The sequence below is a fragment of the Mobula hypostoma genome, chromosome 2, assembly GCF_963921235.1.
Source record: "Mobula hypostoma chromosome 2, sMobHyp1.1, whole genome shotgun sequence".
Classification (NCBI taxonomy): domain Eukaryota; kingdom Metazoa; phylum Chordata; class Chondrichthyes; order Myliobatiformes; family Myliobatidae; genus Mobula; species Mobula hypostoma.
Genome location: NC_086098.1, coordinates 88,295,912 through 88,315,094, shown reverse-complemented (window position 1 = coordinate 88,315,094; position 19,183 = coordinate 88,295,912). Strand labels below are relative to the sequence as shown.

The 19,183-nt window shown below is 40.6% G+C and overlaps 1 protein-coding gene across 2 annotated transcripts in view; it reads right to left on the bottom strand.

Annotated features, from left to right (window-relative positions):
* Positions 1-16,767, bottom strand: part of znf451 (zinc finger protein 451) — a 74,524-nt gene extending 57,757 nt beyond the window's left edge. Inside the window, exons 1-4 of one of the 2 annotated variants that reach the window (XM_063040150.1) lie at positions 16,748-16,767; positions 15,380-15,464; positions 14,626-14,711; positions 10,985-11,068 (exon numbers count right to left, since the gene is read on the bottom strand). In XM_063040150.1, coding sequence (XP_062896220.1) covers positions 10,985-11,068; positions 14,626-14,628 — 87 coding nt within the window. In that variant the 5' untranslated portion in view covers positions 14,629-14,711; positions 15,380-15,464; positions 16,748-16,767. Of the gene's footprint in view, positions 1-10,969; positions 11,069-14,625; positions 14,712-15,379; positions 15,465-16,200; positions 16,444-16,747 lie in introns of those variants that run through there. The other variant, XM_063040146.1, reaches the window with a different exon arrangement.
* Between the last annotated feature and the right edge of the window lie 2,416 nt (positions 16,768-19,183).

The following is a 19,183-nucleotide window of genomic DNA, read 5'->3' as shown; positions in this document are numbered from 1 at the left end:
AATTTGTTCTTTTTTTAAAAAACTCAGCATTACTTTCTAGCTTTTGTGTTCTACTTAAAAGTCAACAATCACAGATGCTTTTTTTTAAAGAAATAATATTATTGAGTAGTCCAGCAACTTCTTAGAATATTGCGTTTTTGTAGGTCGCCTCTTTATAGGAAGGATGTGCAAGCTTTAGAGAGGGTGCAGAGGTGGTTTACCAGGATGCTGCCTGGTTTAGAGAGCATGTCTGATGAGGATCGGTTAAGCGAGCTAGAGCTTTTCTCCTTGAGTGAAGGAAAATAAGAGGTAACTTAATAGAGGCAAGATGATAAGAGGCATAGTTTGAGTGGACAGCCAGAATTTTTCCCAGGCCGGAAATGGCTAATACAATGAGCACAAATTTTAGGGTATTTGGAGGAAAGTATGGAGGGTGGGGGGGAAGGAATGTCAGAAGCAGGTTGTTTTTTTTTAAAAAACTGAGTGTTAGGTGGGTGGAACTTGCTGCCAACTGTGGTGGCAGAGGCAGATATATTAAGGGACACTTAAATGGCCACATGTATGAAAGAAAAGTGGTGCATTATGTGGGACACTTAATATATCTGCCACTTAATATATATTAAGGGACACTTAAATAGGCACATGTATGAAAGAAAAGTGGTGCATTATGTGGGAGTAAGGGTTAGCTAGATCATGGATCAGGCTGAAAGGTCAGCACAGCACCATGGCCCCAAGGGCCTGTACTGTTCTATGTTCTCATCAGCATGCGCCCTTGGCCTCCGTTCCTGTATGCCCCATTTAAAATTTTGTTTAGTCTACGTTGTCTAATTTTTATTGAAATTAATTTTCATTTTCCACATTACATTTTGAGTCTATCTTTACCTTCCTGAAATCTGTAATTATCCAACTCCAATGGTCTACCTTTGGCTCCCACTTTCTCATTCATCTGCTACTCTTCTACTCACAACTATGCAACTTGTTTGCTCCACCATCTGGTTCTTCTTGTCATTTATAAATCCTCAGACTACCTGTTCAACTCCAATGCTGGATGAATAGAAATTTCCCCTATTACATACTGGAAAGTAAGTAACTACTATCTTCAGAACCCACTGTGGACTCTTTTCTTGAATACAGATGAAATTGCTAAATTGAAATGTAATGCTGGTGTGGAGGAAGAAAGCACAACTGAATAGTTTTAATAAGGAATAAAAGAAATGTAATGTATTATGCACTCAGTGGCTACTCTATTGGGTACACCTGCTCGTTAATGCAAATATCTAATCAGCCAAACACGTAACAACAACTAAAATGGATAAAGGAATGCAGACATGGTCAAGAAGTTCAGATGTTGTTCAGACCAAGCATCAGAATAGGAAAGAAATGTGACCTACGTGACTTTGACCATGGAATGATTAATGGTGCAAGACGGGCTGGTTGGAATATCACAGAAACTGCTGATCTCCTCAGATTTTCACACATAACTGTGTCTGAAGTTTACAGAGAATGGAACAAAAAATGTCTTGTTTATGAGAGAGGTCAGAGAATGGGCAGAGTAGTTCAAGCTGACAGGAAGGCGACGGTAACTCAAGTAACCACGCACAACAATGGTGGGCAGAAGTGCATTGCTGAATGCACAATACGTTGAACCTTGAAGTGGATGGGTTACAGCAGCAGAAAACCATCAATATACACTCAGTGGCCACTTCATTAGGTACAGGAAGCAATGATGCCATTATACACGGGAAAAACTGGAAAGAGGTCATCCAAATGAAGGTGCAAATATATGTTAAAAAGAACCCTTTTCTTTAAAAGAAGTGCTACATTGAATGACTTGATTTTACACGGGAAACACCAGAGGTGGTGACCCAAACACAAAATAGGTTCAAAAAGTTTGTTTTAAAGCATCCAGAATCCCAGATTATTTAAACAGGATTCCATAAAATATAGAAGCAGAATTAGGCTATTTGACCCATCGACTATGCTCTGCCATTTCATCAAGGCTGATCCATTTTTCCTCTCAGCCCCAATCTCCTGCCTCCCTCCCCCCTTGCCCCCCAATATCCCTTCAGAAAAGGAGGAAGTCATAGCGGGGTTGGCTATGGAGTCTCTGTGGATGGAAGTTAAGAATAGGAAGGGGTCAATAACTATACTGGGTGTTTTTTAATAAACCACCCAATAGTAACAGGAACATAGAGGAGCAGATAGGGAGACAGATTCTGCAAAGGTGTAATAATAACAGGGTTGCTGTGGTGGGAGATTTTAATTTCCCAAATATTGATTGGCATCTCCCCAGAGTGAGAGGTTTAGATGGGACGGAGTTTGTTAGGTGTGTTCAGGAAGGTTTCTTGACACAATATGTAGATAAGCCTACAAGAGCAGAGGCTGTACTTGATCTGGTATTGGGAAATGAACCTGGTCAGGTGTCAGGTCTCTCAGTGGGAAAGCATTTTGGAGATAGTGATCATAATTCTATCTCCTTTACCATAGCACTGGAGAGGGATAGGAACAGACAAGTTAGGGAAATGTTTAATTAGAGTAAGGGGAAATGAGGCTATCAAGCAGGAACTTGGAAGCATAAATTGGAAACAGATGTTCTCAGGGAAACATACGGAAGAAATGTGGCAAATGTTCTGAAGATATTTGCGTGGGGTTCTGCGTAGATACGTTCCAATGAGAAAGGGAAAGGATGGTTGGGTACAGGAACCGTGGTGTACAAAGGCTATTGTAAATCTAGTCAAGAAGAAGAGCTTACGAAAGGTTCAAAAAACTAGGCAATAATAGAGATCTAAAAGATTATGAGGCTAGCAGGAAGGAGCTTAAGAATGAAATTAGGAGAGCGAGAAGGGGCCATGAGAAGGCCTTGGCGGACAGGATTAAGGAAAACCCCTAGGCATTCAACAAGTATGCGAAGAGCAAGAGGATAAGACATAACAGAATAGGACCAATCAAGTGTGACAATGCAAAAGTGTGTATGGAACCGGAGGAGATAGCAGAGGTACTTAATGAATACTTTGCTTCAGTATTCACTACAGAAAAGGATCTTGGTGATTGTCGGGATGACTTGCAGTGGGCTGAAAAGCTTGAGCATGTAGATATTAAGGAAGAGGATGTGCTGGAGCTTTTGGAAAGCCACCAAGTTGGATAAGTCACCAGAACCAGACGGGATGTACCCCAGGCTACTGTGGGAAGTGAGGGAGGAGATTGCTGAGCCTCAGGCAATGTTCTTCACATCATCAACGGGGACAGGAGAGGTTCCGGCAGATTGGAGGGTTGAGGATGTTGTTCCCTTATTTAAGAAAGGGAGTAGAGATACCTCAGGAAATTATAGGCCAGCGAGTCTTACTTCAGTGGTTGATAAATTCATGGAGAAGATCCTGAGAGGCTGGATTTATGAGCATTTGGAGAGGCATAATATGATTAGGAATAGTCAGCATGGCTTTGTCAAAGGCAAGTTGTGTCTTACTAGCCTGATTGAATTTTTTGAGGATTTGACTAAACACGTTGATGATGGTAGAGCAGTAGATGTAGTGTATATGGATTTCAGCAAGGCATTTGATAAGGTACCCCATGCAAGGCTTATTGAGAAAATAAGGAGGTATGGGATCCAAGGGAACATTGATTTATGGATCCAGAGCTGGCCTGCCCACAGAAGGCAAAGAGTGGTTATAAATGGGTCATATTCTGCATGGAGATCAGTGACCAGTGACCAGTGGTGTGCCTCAGGGATCTGTTCTGGGACCCCTACTCTTCCTGATTTTTATAAATGACCAGGATGAGGAAGTGGAGGGATGGGTTAGAAAATCTGCTGATGACACAAAGGTCAAGGGGGTTGTGGATAGTGTGGAGGGCTGTCAGAGGTTACAGTGGGACATTGATAGGATGCATAACTGGGCTGAGAAGTGGCAGATGACATTCAACCCAGATAAGTGAGGGGTAGTTCATTTTGGTAGGTCAAATATGATGGCAAAATATAGCATTAGTGGTAAGATTTTTGGCAGTGTGGAGGATCAGAGGAATCTTGGGTCAGAGTCCACGGGACACTCAAAGCTGCTACGTAGGTTGACTCTGTGGTTAAGAAGGCATCCGATGCATTGGCCTTCATCAACCGTGGGATTGAGTTTAAAAGCTGAGAGGTAATGTTGCAGCTATATAGGACCCTGGTCAGACCCCACTTGGAGTACTGTGCTCTGTTCTGGTCACCTCACTACAGGAAGGACGTGAAAACCATAGAAAGGCTGCAGAGGAGACTTACAAGGATGTTGCCTGGATTGGGGAGTATGCCCATTTGAGAATAGGTTGAGTGAACTCGGCCTTTTCTCCTTGGAGCGATGGAGGATGAGAGGTGACCTGATAGAGGTGTATAAGATGATGAGAGGCATTGATCGTGTGGATAGTCAGAGGCTTTTTCCCTGGGCTGAAATGACTAGCATGAGAGGGCATAGTTTTAAGGTGCTTGGAAGCAGGTGCAGAGGAGATGTCAGGGGTAAGTTTTTTTTCTTTACACAGAGAGTGTTGAGTGCGTGGAATGGGCTATCAGCAGCAGGAGGCAGAAACGATAGCATCTTTTAAGAGGCTCCTGGATAGGTACATGGAGCATAGAAAAATAGAGGGCTATGGGTAAGCCTAGGTAGTTCTAAGGTAAGGACATGTCTGGCACAGCTTTGTGGACCAAAGGGCCTGTATAGTGCTGTAGGTTTTCTATGTTTCTATGTTTCATATTCTAACCAACCAAGAATCTATCAAACTCTGCCTTATATATACATAATGACTTGGCCTCCACAACTGCCTGTGTCAAAGAATTCCACAGATTCACCCCTCTATGGCTAAAGAAATTCCTCCTCATTTCCATTATAAAAGGACGCCCCTCTATTCCGAGGCTATGTCCTCTGGTCTTAGACTCTCCACATCCACTCCATCAAGGCCTTCTCCCCTCATTCTTCTGAATTCTAGTGAATACGGGCCCACAGCCATCAAATACTCTGCATATGACAAGCCATTCAATCCCGGAATCATTTTCCTGAACCTCCTTTGAACCCTCTCCAGTTTCAGCACATCCGTTCTAAGGTAAGGGGTACAAAACTGCTCACAATACTCCAAGTGAAGCCTCACCAGTGCTTTATAGAGCAGGGGTCCCCAACCTTTTTTGCACGGCGGACCGGTTTACTACTGACAATATTCTTGTGGACCGGCCGACCGGGGGGTGGTGTTCAAGTAGGGTTAAACTCACCTCAACATGTCTTTTACAGTTAGGGTTGCCAACTTGCTCACTCCCAAATAAGGGACAAAAGTAGCAGTTAAATCCCAGGACACTTTACCCCAAAAAGACTACCATGACCATGAAGCCTTGCGCGGGTATGTGACGTGCACATGCATTAACATGCCGATTTTTTCCCACAAATCAGTTTTGCCTTCATCTTCTGGACTATACTGTACATACATTATTTCTACTTTATATAGGCTGTGTATTTATCATATCATTCCTGCTTTTACTATATATTAGTGTTATTTTCGGTTTTATGTATTATTTGGTATAATTTGGTAGGTTATTTTTTGGGTCTGGGAACACTCAAAAATTTTTCCCATATAAATTAATGGTAATTGCTTCTTTGCTTCGTGCCATTTCGGCACAAAAGGTTTCATAGGAATGCTCTACCTTAACGGGGGAAATACGGGACAAAGGCGGTCCTGTATGGGACAAACTAATTTAGTCCAATATACAGGATGTCCCGGCAAATACGGGACAGTTGGCAACTCTCTGTTCAAGTTCAACAGCGCGTGACAGGGAATGGGAAAGGTGCAGCTGACTCATATCGTTTCCTTGCGGCCCGGTAGCACATTTTGCAGCCCAGTGGTTGGGGACCGCTGTTATAGAGTATCAACATTACATCCTTGTTTTTATATTCTAGTCCTCTTGAAATGAATGCCAACATAGCATTTGCCTTTCACCACAGACTCAACCTGCAAATTAACCTTGAGGGAATCCTGCGCATGGATGCCCAAATCACTTTGCACCTCACATTTTTGTATTTTGTCTCCATTTAGTAAATAGTCTACCCTTTCATTTTTGCTATCAAAGTGCATGACCATACACTTCCCAACACCGTATTCCATCTGCACTTCTTTGCCCATTCTCCTAATCCGTCTAAGTCCTTCTGTAGCTCTCTGGGGAATGTCGACTCAGACCATGAGAGGCCTGCATCAGGCATTTTCATGCCTTACAAGGCGCAGATTGGAAGCCTGTGTGGGGCGCCACTCCTTGCACAGACACTCGAGTAATGTGTGGTTAAGTGCCTTGCTCAAGGACACAAACATGCTGCCACAGCTGAGGCTCGAACTAGCGACCTTCAGATCACTAGACAAACGCCTTACTTCCACAAAACTACTTGCCCCTGTGCTATCTTCAATTCCATCAAAATCAGTTTTCACCAGTATCATTTTCTAGCAGTCCGATATCCATTCTCAACTGTCTTTTACACTTTATATATCTGAAGAATCTTTTGGTATCCTCTTTAATATTATTGGCTAGCTTACTTTCATATTCCATCTTTACCTTCTTAATGACTTTTCAGTTGCCTTCTCTTGGTTTTTAAAAGCTTCCCAATCCTCTAACTTCCCACTATTTTTTGCTTGGTTACATGTCCTCTTTGGCTTTAACGTTGGCTTTTACTTCTCTTGTTAGTCATGGTTGTGTCATCTTTCCTTTTGAATACTTCTTCCTCTCTGGGATGTATGTATTCTGTACCTTCCAAATTGCCTCCAGAAATTCCAGCCATTGCTGCTCTGCCCTGCCAGTGTTCTTTTCCAGTCAATTCCGGCCAACTCCTCTCTCATGCTTCCGTAATTCTCTTTACTCCACTGTAATACTGACATATCTGACTTTAGCTTCTCTTTCTAAATTTCAGGGTGAATTTGACCATATTATGATCACTTGCCCCCAAGGGTTATTTTACCATAAGCTCTCTAATCAATTCTGTTTCATTGCACAACACCTAATCCAGAATAGCTGATCCCTCGTGGGCTCAACCACAAGTCACCTCATAGGCACTGCAGAAAATCCCCCTCCTGGAATCCAGCACCAACCTGATTTTCCCAATCTACCTACATATTGAAGTCCCTCATGATTATAGTAACATTGCCCTTTTGGCATGCATTTTCTATCTTTCATTGTGATTTGTCAGCTACATACTACTGCTTGGGGTCCGTATACAACTCCCATCAGGATCTTCTTACCCTTGGAATTCCTTAGCTCTATCCACAATGATTCAACACCTTCCGACCCCAAGTCACCTCTAATGATTTGATTTCATTTATAAGCAGAGCAATGCCGTTCCCTCTGCCTTCCTGTCTGTCTTTTTGGTGCAATGTGTATCCTTGGACATTAAGCTCCCAGCTATAATCTTCTTTCAGCCATGATGGGCAGTCAATATATGGAATCTTACGTTTTGGTTATATTATACTAATCGAGAGGTCTGTCCGGTTTGGGTTTCTTTAGAAGCTAATTCTGTTAATAAAATTCCTATCATTTCTCTTCTCAGATCCTCAATTCCTTTACCTTCAAGTAATTTAACTGATAATTTTGTAGTTAAAACACACCTTGAAGATTTGGGTACAATTTAGAAATATTTTGGTTTATTGAGTTTTTCACTTTCAAGTCCCATTTTTTCTAACTTTTTTTTTAAACCTTCATTGACTGATGTAGTTTTTAAAGAGTGGAATAGATTGGGTATTAAATGTTTTCAGGATTTGTTTGTTGGAGGTGGTCTCTCTTCATTTGAACAATTGTCTGCTAAGTATAGTCTACCCAAAACCCACTTTTTTCAATATTTACAGATTAGAGACTTTTTGCCTTCTCAAGTACATACATTTCCTAAAAGTCCAGATAAGAATTTACTTAATACAATTTTTAATTTGAAACCCTTCCATAATGGATCTGTATCTTATATCTATGGTATGTTATTGGGAATGAGAAATATTCCTTTAGACAAAATTAAGAATCTCTGAGAACAAGATTTACAGATTCCAATTTCTGAGGATACCTGGAATGAAATTCTTAAATTGGTTAATACCTCATCGTTATGTGCCCGTCATTCCCTTCTTCAATTTAAAGTGGTTCATAGGGCCCACACAACTAAAGATAAGCTCTCTCGTTTTTATTCGGATATATCTCCCTATTGTGATAGATGTAACAATGCAGAAGCTTCACTAATTCATGTGTTTTGACTTGTCTGAGTCTTGAAAAATATTGGAAGGAAGTATCCCAAACTTTTTCGGTGCTTTTTAAAGTAAATTTTAAATCTAATCCTTTGACTGCCTTATTTGGTATTGTTGGAGGAAATGATATTATTTTGGAGTCACACGAGTTTCATATTTTGGCCTTTATTTCTCTTATAGCCAGGAGGACATTGTTGCTTAAGTGGAAGGATGCCACTCCGCCTACTCATACCCATTGATTAAATTATATTATGTCTTGCTTAAATTTACAGAAGATTCGCTGTTCAATTTCTGAACCAAGACAAGATTTTTTAACGTTTTGGGGACCTTTTTTTGAATTATTTTCAAAATCTTTGATTTGCTTTTAAGCACAGATGTTGGCTAACAATATGTTTTATCATATGGTAAGGATTTTTTCCTTTTCTTTTTTTTAAAACCAAACAGATACTTTTTTTCAGGTAGTGGGTTTAGATTTTTTTTGTTTAATAAAATTATCCCTTTTCAATATTATGTTTAAATTTAATGTATGGGATATGGGGTAAAGAGACCATATCTGTGATTTCAATATATTGTAATCGATATATATTATATATTCTACTGTGTATTCTTTTATGTAAGAAATCAATAAAAATATTGAAAAGCCATGATTCACTGATGCCTACAACATCAAACCTGCCAATCTGCAACTGTGCTCAAGTTCATCTAACTCATTCCATGTACCACACACATTCAGATACAACACCTTCAGTCCTGTAGTCACCATTTTCAATTTTGTCCGCCTTTTACATTACAACTCATCCTGTTGACTGCGATTTCGCCCCAACAGCAGCCTCTCCTCACTACACATTGCCTGTGTTTGTAAACCAGCTACCTCATCTTTGGCACTATCATTCGCCTTTCCAACAATACATCTTGCATTGAAATATAGGTAGCTTAGGACACTAGTCGCACCATGCTCAACTTTGATTCCTAACTTTGTCTGAGGTCTTACCAACATCTGCCTCCACAACCTCTCTACTACCTGTTCTGGCACTCTGGTTCCCATCCCCCTGCAACTCCATTGCCCATCTCTCTCCCCCTGATAAACAGCTGCGGCTGAAGTGGATAGACCAACATTCTTAATGTATCTAATTCAGCCTTGATGATCTTCCAATCCTCTCTCACTAAGATGATCTATTTGCATTTCCATACTCAGCTTCTGTACTAGTTGTTCTGGTGCTGAAAGCCTCTGATGGGCATTTGTTACATCCACACAACAGTTCCAATATTACATTGGCTGTTATCCCTCTCACCTGGTAGCCTCTGACCTGTATTTCATTATGCATATTTCACCCATCAGCCCTGTGTACTTTATTATAATCACTCAAATTTTAAACTCTCACCATTGTTTTCAAAACCCTTGAGTGCTCTCAGCCCATCCTATCTCTGATCTCTTCCAGCCCTGTAGCCCTCTATTGACATTTTCCTCCAATTCTAACTAGTTCCACGTCCTCAATTCTTCATCAATGATGTCAATATTCAGTTTCGTAAATCTTTGGTCATTTATCCCAATCTCTCTTTCTGTGGTTGTGGACTTATTTTTCAAAACATTCCTGTGAAGAGCTTTTGGACAGTGCAAAATGCCTGTGTTCAGTTCCGTACACTAAATCAAATCTCTCTGTAGTAACCTGACTAGGTCATAAATACTCAAGGAATAGTAACAAATATTGTGGAAGCTGAAAAAAAATAGAAAATGTTACAAATACTCAAGCAATGTAACAGAAAGAATTAACATTTCAGACCAATAATATTTTATCAGAATCGTGTTAATTCTGACCCTGCAAAACATTACTGTACCATTCTCTTCACTTTGAAGGAATAAAACTCTCGACTTTGTTCTTCCACCAATTATGCATTCTTGGTGCCACTGTTTTTCTTTAATCTGTTTTTCAATTTCCCCAACAGCTCAATTATGGCATATTTTATGAAACGGCTTTGAGCTCCATGCACTGAAAAACACTTATCAAAATCCTACACTGCTTCTGAGAATCAATTTTTCTTGCATTAATTTCAAAAGTTGTAAATATGCATAAGCACATTGGCATGGGACTAAATTTACACACGTTTCACAAGGTTTCCTTCTTTCAAAAATCAATAAATCAGTTTTTCAATTAAAAAGTGCAGTTTTATGGTTAATAGTAATGACACCATCTTTTGAATCTTTTGTAGTAACAAAATTAAAATTCTCTCAAACTGCAATTTGAGTTCTATCGATTTTTAGAGCAAGCCTCTAAATATTTCATCAATAATGTAACTACTAGACCAGTGTTTAAAATTTAGAGCTTTTCATGACCCACATCAACATAGCTTTTCATTCCTTTCTTACTTGTTCACTTACATACATTAGTTTCCTCTCATCCATTTTTAATAGTCACTATTGGTTCCAACCTGCAAGCCTTATGAATGATTGTGAATTAAGTTTCAAAAGAACTTGGATGCCCAACTGGTCCATGCTGTTGACTCTGTTTCACAGCAACGCCCATCACTCCATCACTTCAAGCCATCAGTCTACCTGTCCTTCCTCCTTCAGTATCCTTGCCCAACTTTTAACTGCAGCTGACCTGTTCATCTCAATTACTCCACTGTGGCAACTTGCACATTCTAACTGCTCCTGGGTAAAAAAGTTTTTTTAAAATTGTATTTCCTTTTGGATAGGTCATGGATCGATCACCTTATTGTCTAGTTTGGTTTATATCATTTGAATAGAACCATCTTTTGTGAATTTCTCCTCATTAAATACCTTTGTAGTACTCACTCTGCTGCGCTGTTTAACGTTTCCTTCATTGTCTTCATCGTTTGAGAGATCAATACACTCCAAAACAGGCCTCAATGGCTGCTCCTTTCATCAGAAAAAGAAAACTTGGTTACTTCAGACATGTTTCAACACAAATTTGCTACACTACACCTCACCATTACTCCATCAGAAACAGATCCACATAGAAGGCTCTGCTGTCATACAGTTCCTTAGCCAAAAAGCTGTATTACAGAATAATTCCTGCTACTGTGGAGATACCACCTCACCAGTTACATCACCAATGGGAAGCATCGTGATTGACTCCATAAGTCTTAATCAAAGACATTGCACCACCGCACCTCCCACGACCACCCCCTCCCCCATGCAGCCTACTCTTCTAATTTCCTTCCTAGTTCTGAAAAGGATCTTCAACTTGAAACATCAACTGTCTTCCATAACCCACAGGTGCAGCCGACTCGCTGAGTATTTCCAGCAGCCTCTGTTTTTATTCTCAATTTCCAGCATCTACAGCTTTTTAAATTTTCACTTATTTGCTTTAGAACATAGAAAACCTACAGCACAATACAGGCCCTTCAGCCCTCAAAGCTCCTCAAAGTTGTGCCGAACATGTCCCTACCTTAGAAATTACTAGGCTTACCCATAGCCCTCTATTTTTCTAAGCTCCATGTACCTATCCAAAAGTCTCTTAAAAGACTCTATCGTATCCGCCTCCACCACCGTTGCCGGCAGCCCATTCCACGCACTCACCACTCTCTGCGTAAAAAACTTACCCCTGACATCTCTGTACCTACTCCCAAGCACCTTAAACCTGTGTCCTCTTGTGGCAACCATTTCAGCCCTGGGAAAAAGCCTCTGACTATCCACATGACCAATGCCTCTCATCACCTTATACACCTCTACCAGGTCACCTCTCATCCTCCCGTCACCCCAAGGAGAAAAGGCCGAGTTCACTCAACCTATTCTCATAAGGCATGCTCCCCAATCCAGGCAACATCCTTGTAAATCTCCTCTGCACCCTTTCTATGGCTTCTACGTCCTTCCTGTAGTGTGGCAACCAGAACTGAGTACAGTACTCCAAGTAGGGTCTGACCAGGGTCCTATATAGCTGCATTACCTCTCGGCTCCTACATTCAATTCCACGATTGATGAAGGCCAATAAACCGTATGCCTTCTTAACCACAGAATCAACCTGCACAGCTGCTTTGAGCGTCCTATGGACTCACACCCCAAGATCCCCCTGATCGTCCACACTGCCAAGTCTTACCATTAATACTATATTCTGCCATCATATTTGACCTACCAAAATGAACCACTTCACACTTATCTGGGTTGAACTCCATCTGCCACTTCTCAGCCCAGTTTTGCATCCTATCAATGTCCCGCTGTAACCTCTGACAGCCCTGCACACTAACCACAACACCTCCAACTTTTGTGGCATCAGCAAACTTACTAACACCTCCCTCCACTTCCTCATCCAGGTCATTTATAAAAATCACGAAGAGTAAGGGTGCCAGAACAGATCCCTGAGGCACACCACTGGTCACCAACCTCCATGCAGAATATGACCGGTCTACAACCACTCTTTGCCTTCTGTGGACAAGCCAGTTCTGGATCCACAAAGCAATGTCCCCTTGGATCCCATGCCTCCTTACTTTCTCAGTAAGCCTTGCATGGGGTACCTTATCAAATGCCTTGCTGAAATTCATACATCTACTGCTCTTCCTTCAATGTGCTTCCCAATGTCAAATGTAAAATAAGAAAAAAATAATTAAAGGTTATTATAAAAGAAAAGAAAAAATAATTAAGGGTTCCTTCAAAAAACAAACTATTATCATGTTTTGGCTGGAAATTTCCACCTCGTAACCATTAGAGAATGATTTCCTTCCAAGACATCAAGGAACAGCACTTAAGGCAAAGAACAAGTAAAGAGCTAAAAGGATGCTTTAAAAGCCTAAGCTAAAGATTGCTATACCTCCACAATGTACCCATTCTACAAGTGACTCACAGAAAAATTAAAGATTAAATTTGCTTTATTCTGCCACATGTACTGTACATCAAAACACACACTGAAATGCATTGCTTGCGTTAAATCAATTCAGCGATGAATGCACTGGGTGGCCTGCTTCCAGCACCAACATAGCATGCCCACAACTTGCTAACTCTAACTCGTATGGCTTTGGAACTATATAATATGCAGAAATAACAGAAAGATCATGTTAATAGTACTGGATAAATAGCAAAACAAGAAGAGTCATGTGAAGTGTAGAATGAAAGTGAATCAGCAGGGTTGACTACTCTGGCTCTAAACCGAGCTAAATTACTTGCAATGTAGTCAATATAGTTGAGATAGCTGAACAGATTAGCTGTATGAAGACTTGTTGAATATGCTAATAGACTATATGAAGAAAATTTACAGATGGTTGTAATGTTTTGCAGAATAGAATTCAGGAAAGACTAAATTAATTCAGAATGCAAAGTGTAGATGAATGCACTTCGGTGACAACCTTGCCTTGAATGTACTGGATTAATGGATTCCGAAAGCTAGATGGATAATGCACGAAAGAATGAAATGTCCCGCCATCAATGAGGAATTTTATTTTTGGAAATAAGGTGCTACAAATTAACCATCTTAGCTTTAATGACAGCTCATTCTCAGACATCATACAAAGCCAGAGAAGCAGCTCAGGCTTTCTATTGTTGCTCAAGTGACCAAGAAAATGCAGGAATTCTAGCTAGCCATGGCAAACATTGCTTCCTTTTCCATCAAGTTTAAAAATAAATTTACTTGCCAGTTCTGACTTGCCTGTTTGAGAAGGAGTGGGACAACAAGGGTCATGGATGTTTGAAGAGGGATGGGACGGCAAGGGTCATAGATGAAGGGTTATGGATGTTTGAAGAGGGATAGGACAAGAAGGGCGCCATGGTAGCGTAACGGCTAGCGCAATACTATTACACCTCAGTGTCAGAGTTCAGACTTCAATTCCAACACCATTTGTAGGAGTTTCTACATTCTCCATGTAAATATGGTAATTCAGTTTCCTCCCACATTACAAAGACATACAATTTAGTGGGTTATTAGGTCACTGTGAATTGTCCTGGGATTAGACAAGGGTAGGTTACAGGGTGACGTGGCTTGTTGGGCAGGAAGGGCCTGTTCCACACTCTCTCTAAATAAAATAAAAATAAATTCAAAAATCATAAACAAAATTATGATTTTAAATAGTGCCTTTGACATAATAAAACTTCTCCTATACACTCCATTGGTATGTTATTTTAGAATTTGATAAGAATTTGATGTGGCATCGAGAACCTGGTAAGAATTTAGGTATTAAAGAACAACTGGCAGACATGAAATTCTAGGCGCCTGTCAGTATCTGCTAAAGACCAATATACAGGAAGCAAAGCTTGGAGGAGGTGGAGAGCATCTGAATCCTTTTGAACCTCTGGGAGCTATCACTTCACAAGATAGAGTGAGAGGTGTTTCAGTTTTAAGTACCTGAAGGCACCCTTCTAGTGACAATTGTATATACACTCAAGTAATCACCATACCTGTCTATATGCATATTACTTTCAGGACGAGAGAGAAATTAAGCAGTTAAAATTGTCATTTAAACTACAATGGAAGGCTTAACCAACAGTACCATGTCACAAACAAGAAATCTGCAAATGCTGGAAATCCAAGCAACACACTCAAAATGCTGAAGGAGCTCAGCAGGTAAGGCAGCATCTATGGAAAAGAATAAACAGTCGATGCTTCGGGCCAAGACCCTTGCAACAGCACGCAATTAAAACAAAACCTTCCCATCATCTTAAAAGATTCTTCCCCCAAGCAGTTAATCTGATCAACCATTCCCTCCCCACCCCCACTATTACTTCAGTCATTGCACTGTAAACATTTTATACCACTTTTTATAATGCTGTTTACACTGTAAACAAATGCTGGTATTTATGTATTTTTTATTTCACATCCATACTTTAACCGATAACTTTTCTTTTAAACCATTCTTTAAATCATTTGTTTTAAATCATAATTGTTGAATGATGTTGTTTTTGTTCCATGTTGTGCCAACACCCCAAAGCAAATTTCTAATACATGTGGAGAATAAAGTTGATAAGAATAAAGTACCAGCCTTCAGGCACAGTTCATCTTTAGTGCTGTGACTAGATCTGGTTGATAACCATTTGGTTTCATAAGGAAGACTCAGAGCCACAACAAATCACTTCTGGTAACGGTCAGCTTGAATGGTGTGCATGGCCATGACAATTACTCCAGGTGCAAATCACAGGAAATGGAGTTGCAATTCTGCTTTCATGAAACAGAGGTCTCCCATAACACAAAGGACCAGAGACAAACAGAAGAGCAGACTCAGGAGTCTCGAGGCTTATAATACATACGCTCACAAATATCACTTCATCTTCACTTTCACAATTTCCCGCTGATATCAAAGGATCATTGGACGACATGACAGGAATTGGCAGCCTACAAAGGAAGAGACCAGAAAAATTGCTAATAGCTTTAAAAATCTTGCAGACATGTCTATAATGTCTATTAGTAGACTGTACTTTTTTTAAAGCGAGGCATGAAGGTAAAATAGATGCATAAAACTAGTAAAGATCAACATCTTTTATAAATTTGCCAAATTGTTTGCTGCTTTAGCTTACTAAGCTTCAAACGTAAGGAAAACTGAAGTAGCAGCTACAAATTAAAACAGCTTAAAAGAAGATTTGAAAGAACTTCCTAAGATTCTGATGTCTGACCCCAAACCCATCAGCATGACCATCCCATCACCCTGGAAGTCTCCTCGGTTTTAAGCTCAAGGTTGGTAGCATGGAAAATTGTGAATCTTACACCTTGGTGTCATGATCTCCCAGGAAGACAGTGGGACCTTCACTCCCCCTTAGCCCTATGAATTGGTTCATGACAGACTGGCACATGGGTTCCATCAACCTACCTTGCCTCAAAAAGTCCTCAACACTCTTGTCAAACAATTGCAGTAGAATTTACATTTTCACTATCTCCTTAACCATCACCAATATAAAGCAGATCCAGATTTCCATTACAAGAGACTGAAGATTCTTTGAAATCTAGAGCAGCACACAAGTGCTGAAGGACCTTCCTTGGTCCAAAACATCAAGTGTCCATTTCCCTCCATAGATGCTACTTGACTTATTTAGCATCTTTAGTTCCTTTGTGTTTTGCTGCACATTTTCATTACCTCATGTTATTAAGTTCATTTTTGATTGCATTCCTTAAATATTCTGGCTCTAACTTTAGGATCAAACTACATGTAATGCAGGGCTTTGATGCAAAAACAAAATCAACAATTTCTCCAACCACCCCTCTCCCATGCTGCTTGCTCTCAGTTCTTCCAATAGATTGCCTGTTGCTCCATATTTCAGCAACTGCAGTCTCTTGTATTTGAAGTGCCCTTATTCTGTACCTTACACCAAAATCTAGAAAAAAAATCATTTAACCCCATTTTCAAGCACCTCAGTTAGCCTTTAAATCTGACATATCCACGAATAGCTTGTGCAATCCCTCCTCATTAATTAATTCAACCCTATCTTCTGGGGAAAGGGGCTAAAATAGCTGAGCTCATAATCCTAACAGTTGACATAAAATGAGACTCAAAAGGTGATTACAGAACCTTGGAAGAATCAGGACATTCTAAAGTAATACCTTCAGAACTATTATTTAGAAATAAACTAATTCCTTTGAAACAGGGTGACACTTTAAACAGAAAAGATGTCATAATACTGAACCTCCCCGCCCCTTCCAGTTCGTCTTCTTGGGATGCTGCACTGCTTGGACCAACTCAGCACTATCTCTGCACCGCCCTAACAGAGCGGACTGCCTCCTATACGTCCTCCCCGAAGTAAAGGGTGAAGAGAAGCTCCAAATCTCTTCTTCTGATGCTGCTACTGCCGGTGGGATTTCGTGGAACGAGCACTACATTTAGGCCGCGTCCCGAACCCAGCACTGAGAAGTGTTAAAAACTAGCGCAGTGGAAGGAAGGCGCCAAGTCGTAATCACGCTGCTTCCCTGTCGTATCAGACGCCCGGCCAGAGCATGCGCCCGCTGCTCCAGCCCTCACTCAACCCAGTCATCTGCCCCTCACTGCTGCCGCCACGCATGAGCACCAACCCGCCAACCCTCGCTCCGTCCCTGTCCGTCTTCCTCCGATTCCCCCCACCGCAACGCATGCGCGGTCACCACTGCCGACGCTGCACAGAGACTGTGTCTGATGCAGGCAGGCAAGTACAGGTGACGTTCACAATGCGGACGTCACCTGTACTTGCCTACCTGCGTCAGGCAGCTCTGTTCAAGTTTGTAGTTGTCTTTTTTTTAGGAAAGTTGCACGCCAAACACTTTAAGTTAAGGCATTAAAGATCACATGCAAATACACAATAGAAAAGAGCAGTTAACCTGCTGTGAAATGACCGTATTTTGTTTAAATTTAGTTACAGCAAGACCGTTAGTTTTGCATGCAGATTTGAACATGTCATCTGGCCAAACTATTATGACTTTAGGTATAACACAAAACCGCTGTCGGCTAGTTGCAAAGGATCCAACATCACTCATTTTAAATCAGGCAACCCCAGAGCTTTAATCGGTATATTTTCTTAAAGTTCAAAGTCAATTTAATATCAAATTATATCGCCATATACTACCCTGAGATACATTCGAAGAAATACAATAGAATTAATATAATATCACTGGTGTGTTGTTTGTTGTTAATGCAAAAGACACATTTCACTGTATGTTTCCACGTACATGTGATAAATAAACCCAAATCTGGCAGAAAAAAATTGGTCACTGGTTCCATTGCCGTTTGTGGGAACTTCAGACAGAAAGAAACGAACCTTGTATTTCTGCAGCACTCTATACAATATCAAGCTCTGTAAATTGTTTTTATGACCAATAAAATGCTTTTTAGGTACTGCTTTGCATATAGGGCATGGTAAATATTTAACACAGCAAGTTCCTGTATCTGCAAAGTAAAAATCACCAGCAAATTATTAATCATTTTGACTGAGAGATAATTCATGCACAAAGGAGAACCATTTTTTCAAATTAGTATCATGGGAACGTTTTACATCCACCTGACAGAGTAGGCAGTGGCTTGTTTTTATATCTAATTGGAAGGACAGCATCCATGACACTGCAAGCATTCTGCTTGTACCAATGTATTTATTTATTTAGAGATACAGAGAGGAATGGGCCCTTCCAGCCCAGTGAGCCACACTGCCCTGCACCCCACCTATTTAATCCGAGCCTAATCACAGGATAACTTATAACGGCCAATTAATCTACTAACCAGTGCGTCTTGGAGATGTGGGAGGAAATGGAGGACCCAGAGGAAATCCACGCTATCACAGGAAGAACATACAAATTTTTTACAGACAGTGTTGGAACTCCAAAATTAAATGCTGTAGTGGATTTAATATTTCAGTAATATTAGAGTAATATTGTAAATATATTGTTTGATTAAGCATTCTTTCTTTGTTCACATAATTTATAATGTGTTATAAGTGCGAAGCACGTAAATGGCATACATCAATACGCCACCATGTCATATGTGAGTGCCTTTCTAAAGAAAAACTGCATAAATGTTCCAGGCTCCTATGGTTTTCTTTTGACTGGTTTCTGGAGTTACAAAACGTAACAGTGGTGATGAGGATGTTTTAAAACCAACCCAAGATGACTACCTAACTGTTGAAGTGCAGCACATCTTTTCTTTGGAAAGGGAGAGAGATGTTTGAGTTAAAAAAAAAGATGAGAAATGACCTCATACTCTCTCAGATCTACATGGCAACCCAAAATGGCTGGAATATGCAGCAGAAATTCCAGTTCCCCAATTTTACCAGTGCTAGGATGAACTTGCCCGTGACGGTGGCTGCCTTAAGTGGGGATTGAGAGTTGTCGTACCATCCAAGCTGAGACCTAAAGTGTTGTAGGGCCTACATGCAGTCATCAAGGCATGGTCAAAATTAAAGCTTTGCCTGGGATAGATCAGCAGGTCGAGAAGCTTGCCTTGCACCGTGCAGGATGCCAACATGTCCCCAACACCTCTCCATCCCTGAGAATGGCCTGCATTACCCTGTCAGAGGATACTGGTTGGGTCTTGCTGGAGCATTCTTGGACACAAATTTCTTGGTAGCAGTGGATGCAGCTACAAAGTAGGCAGGAGTATTCCC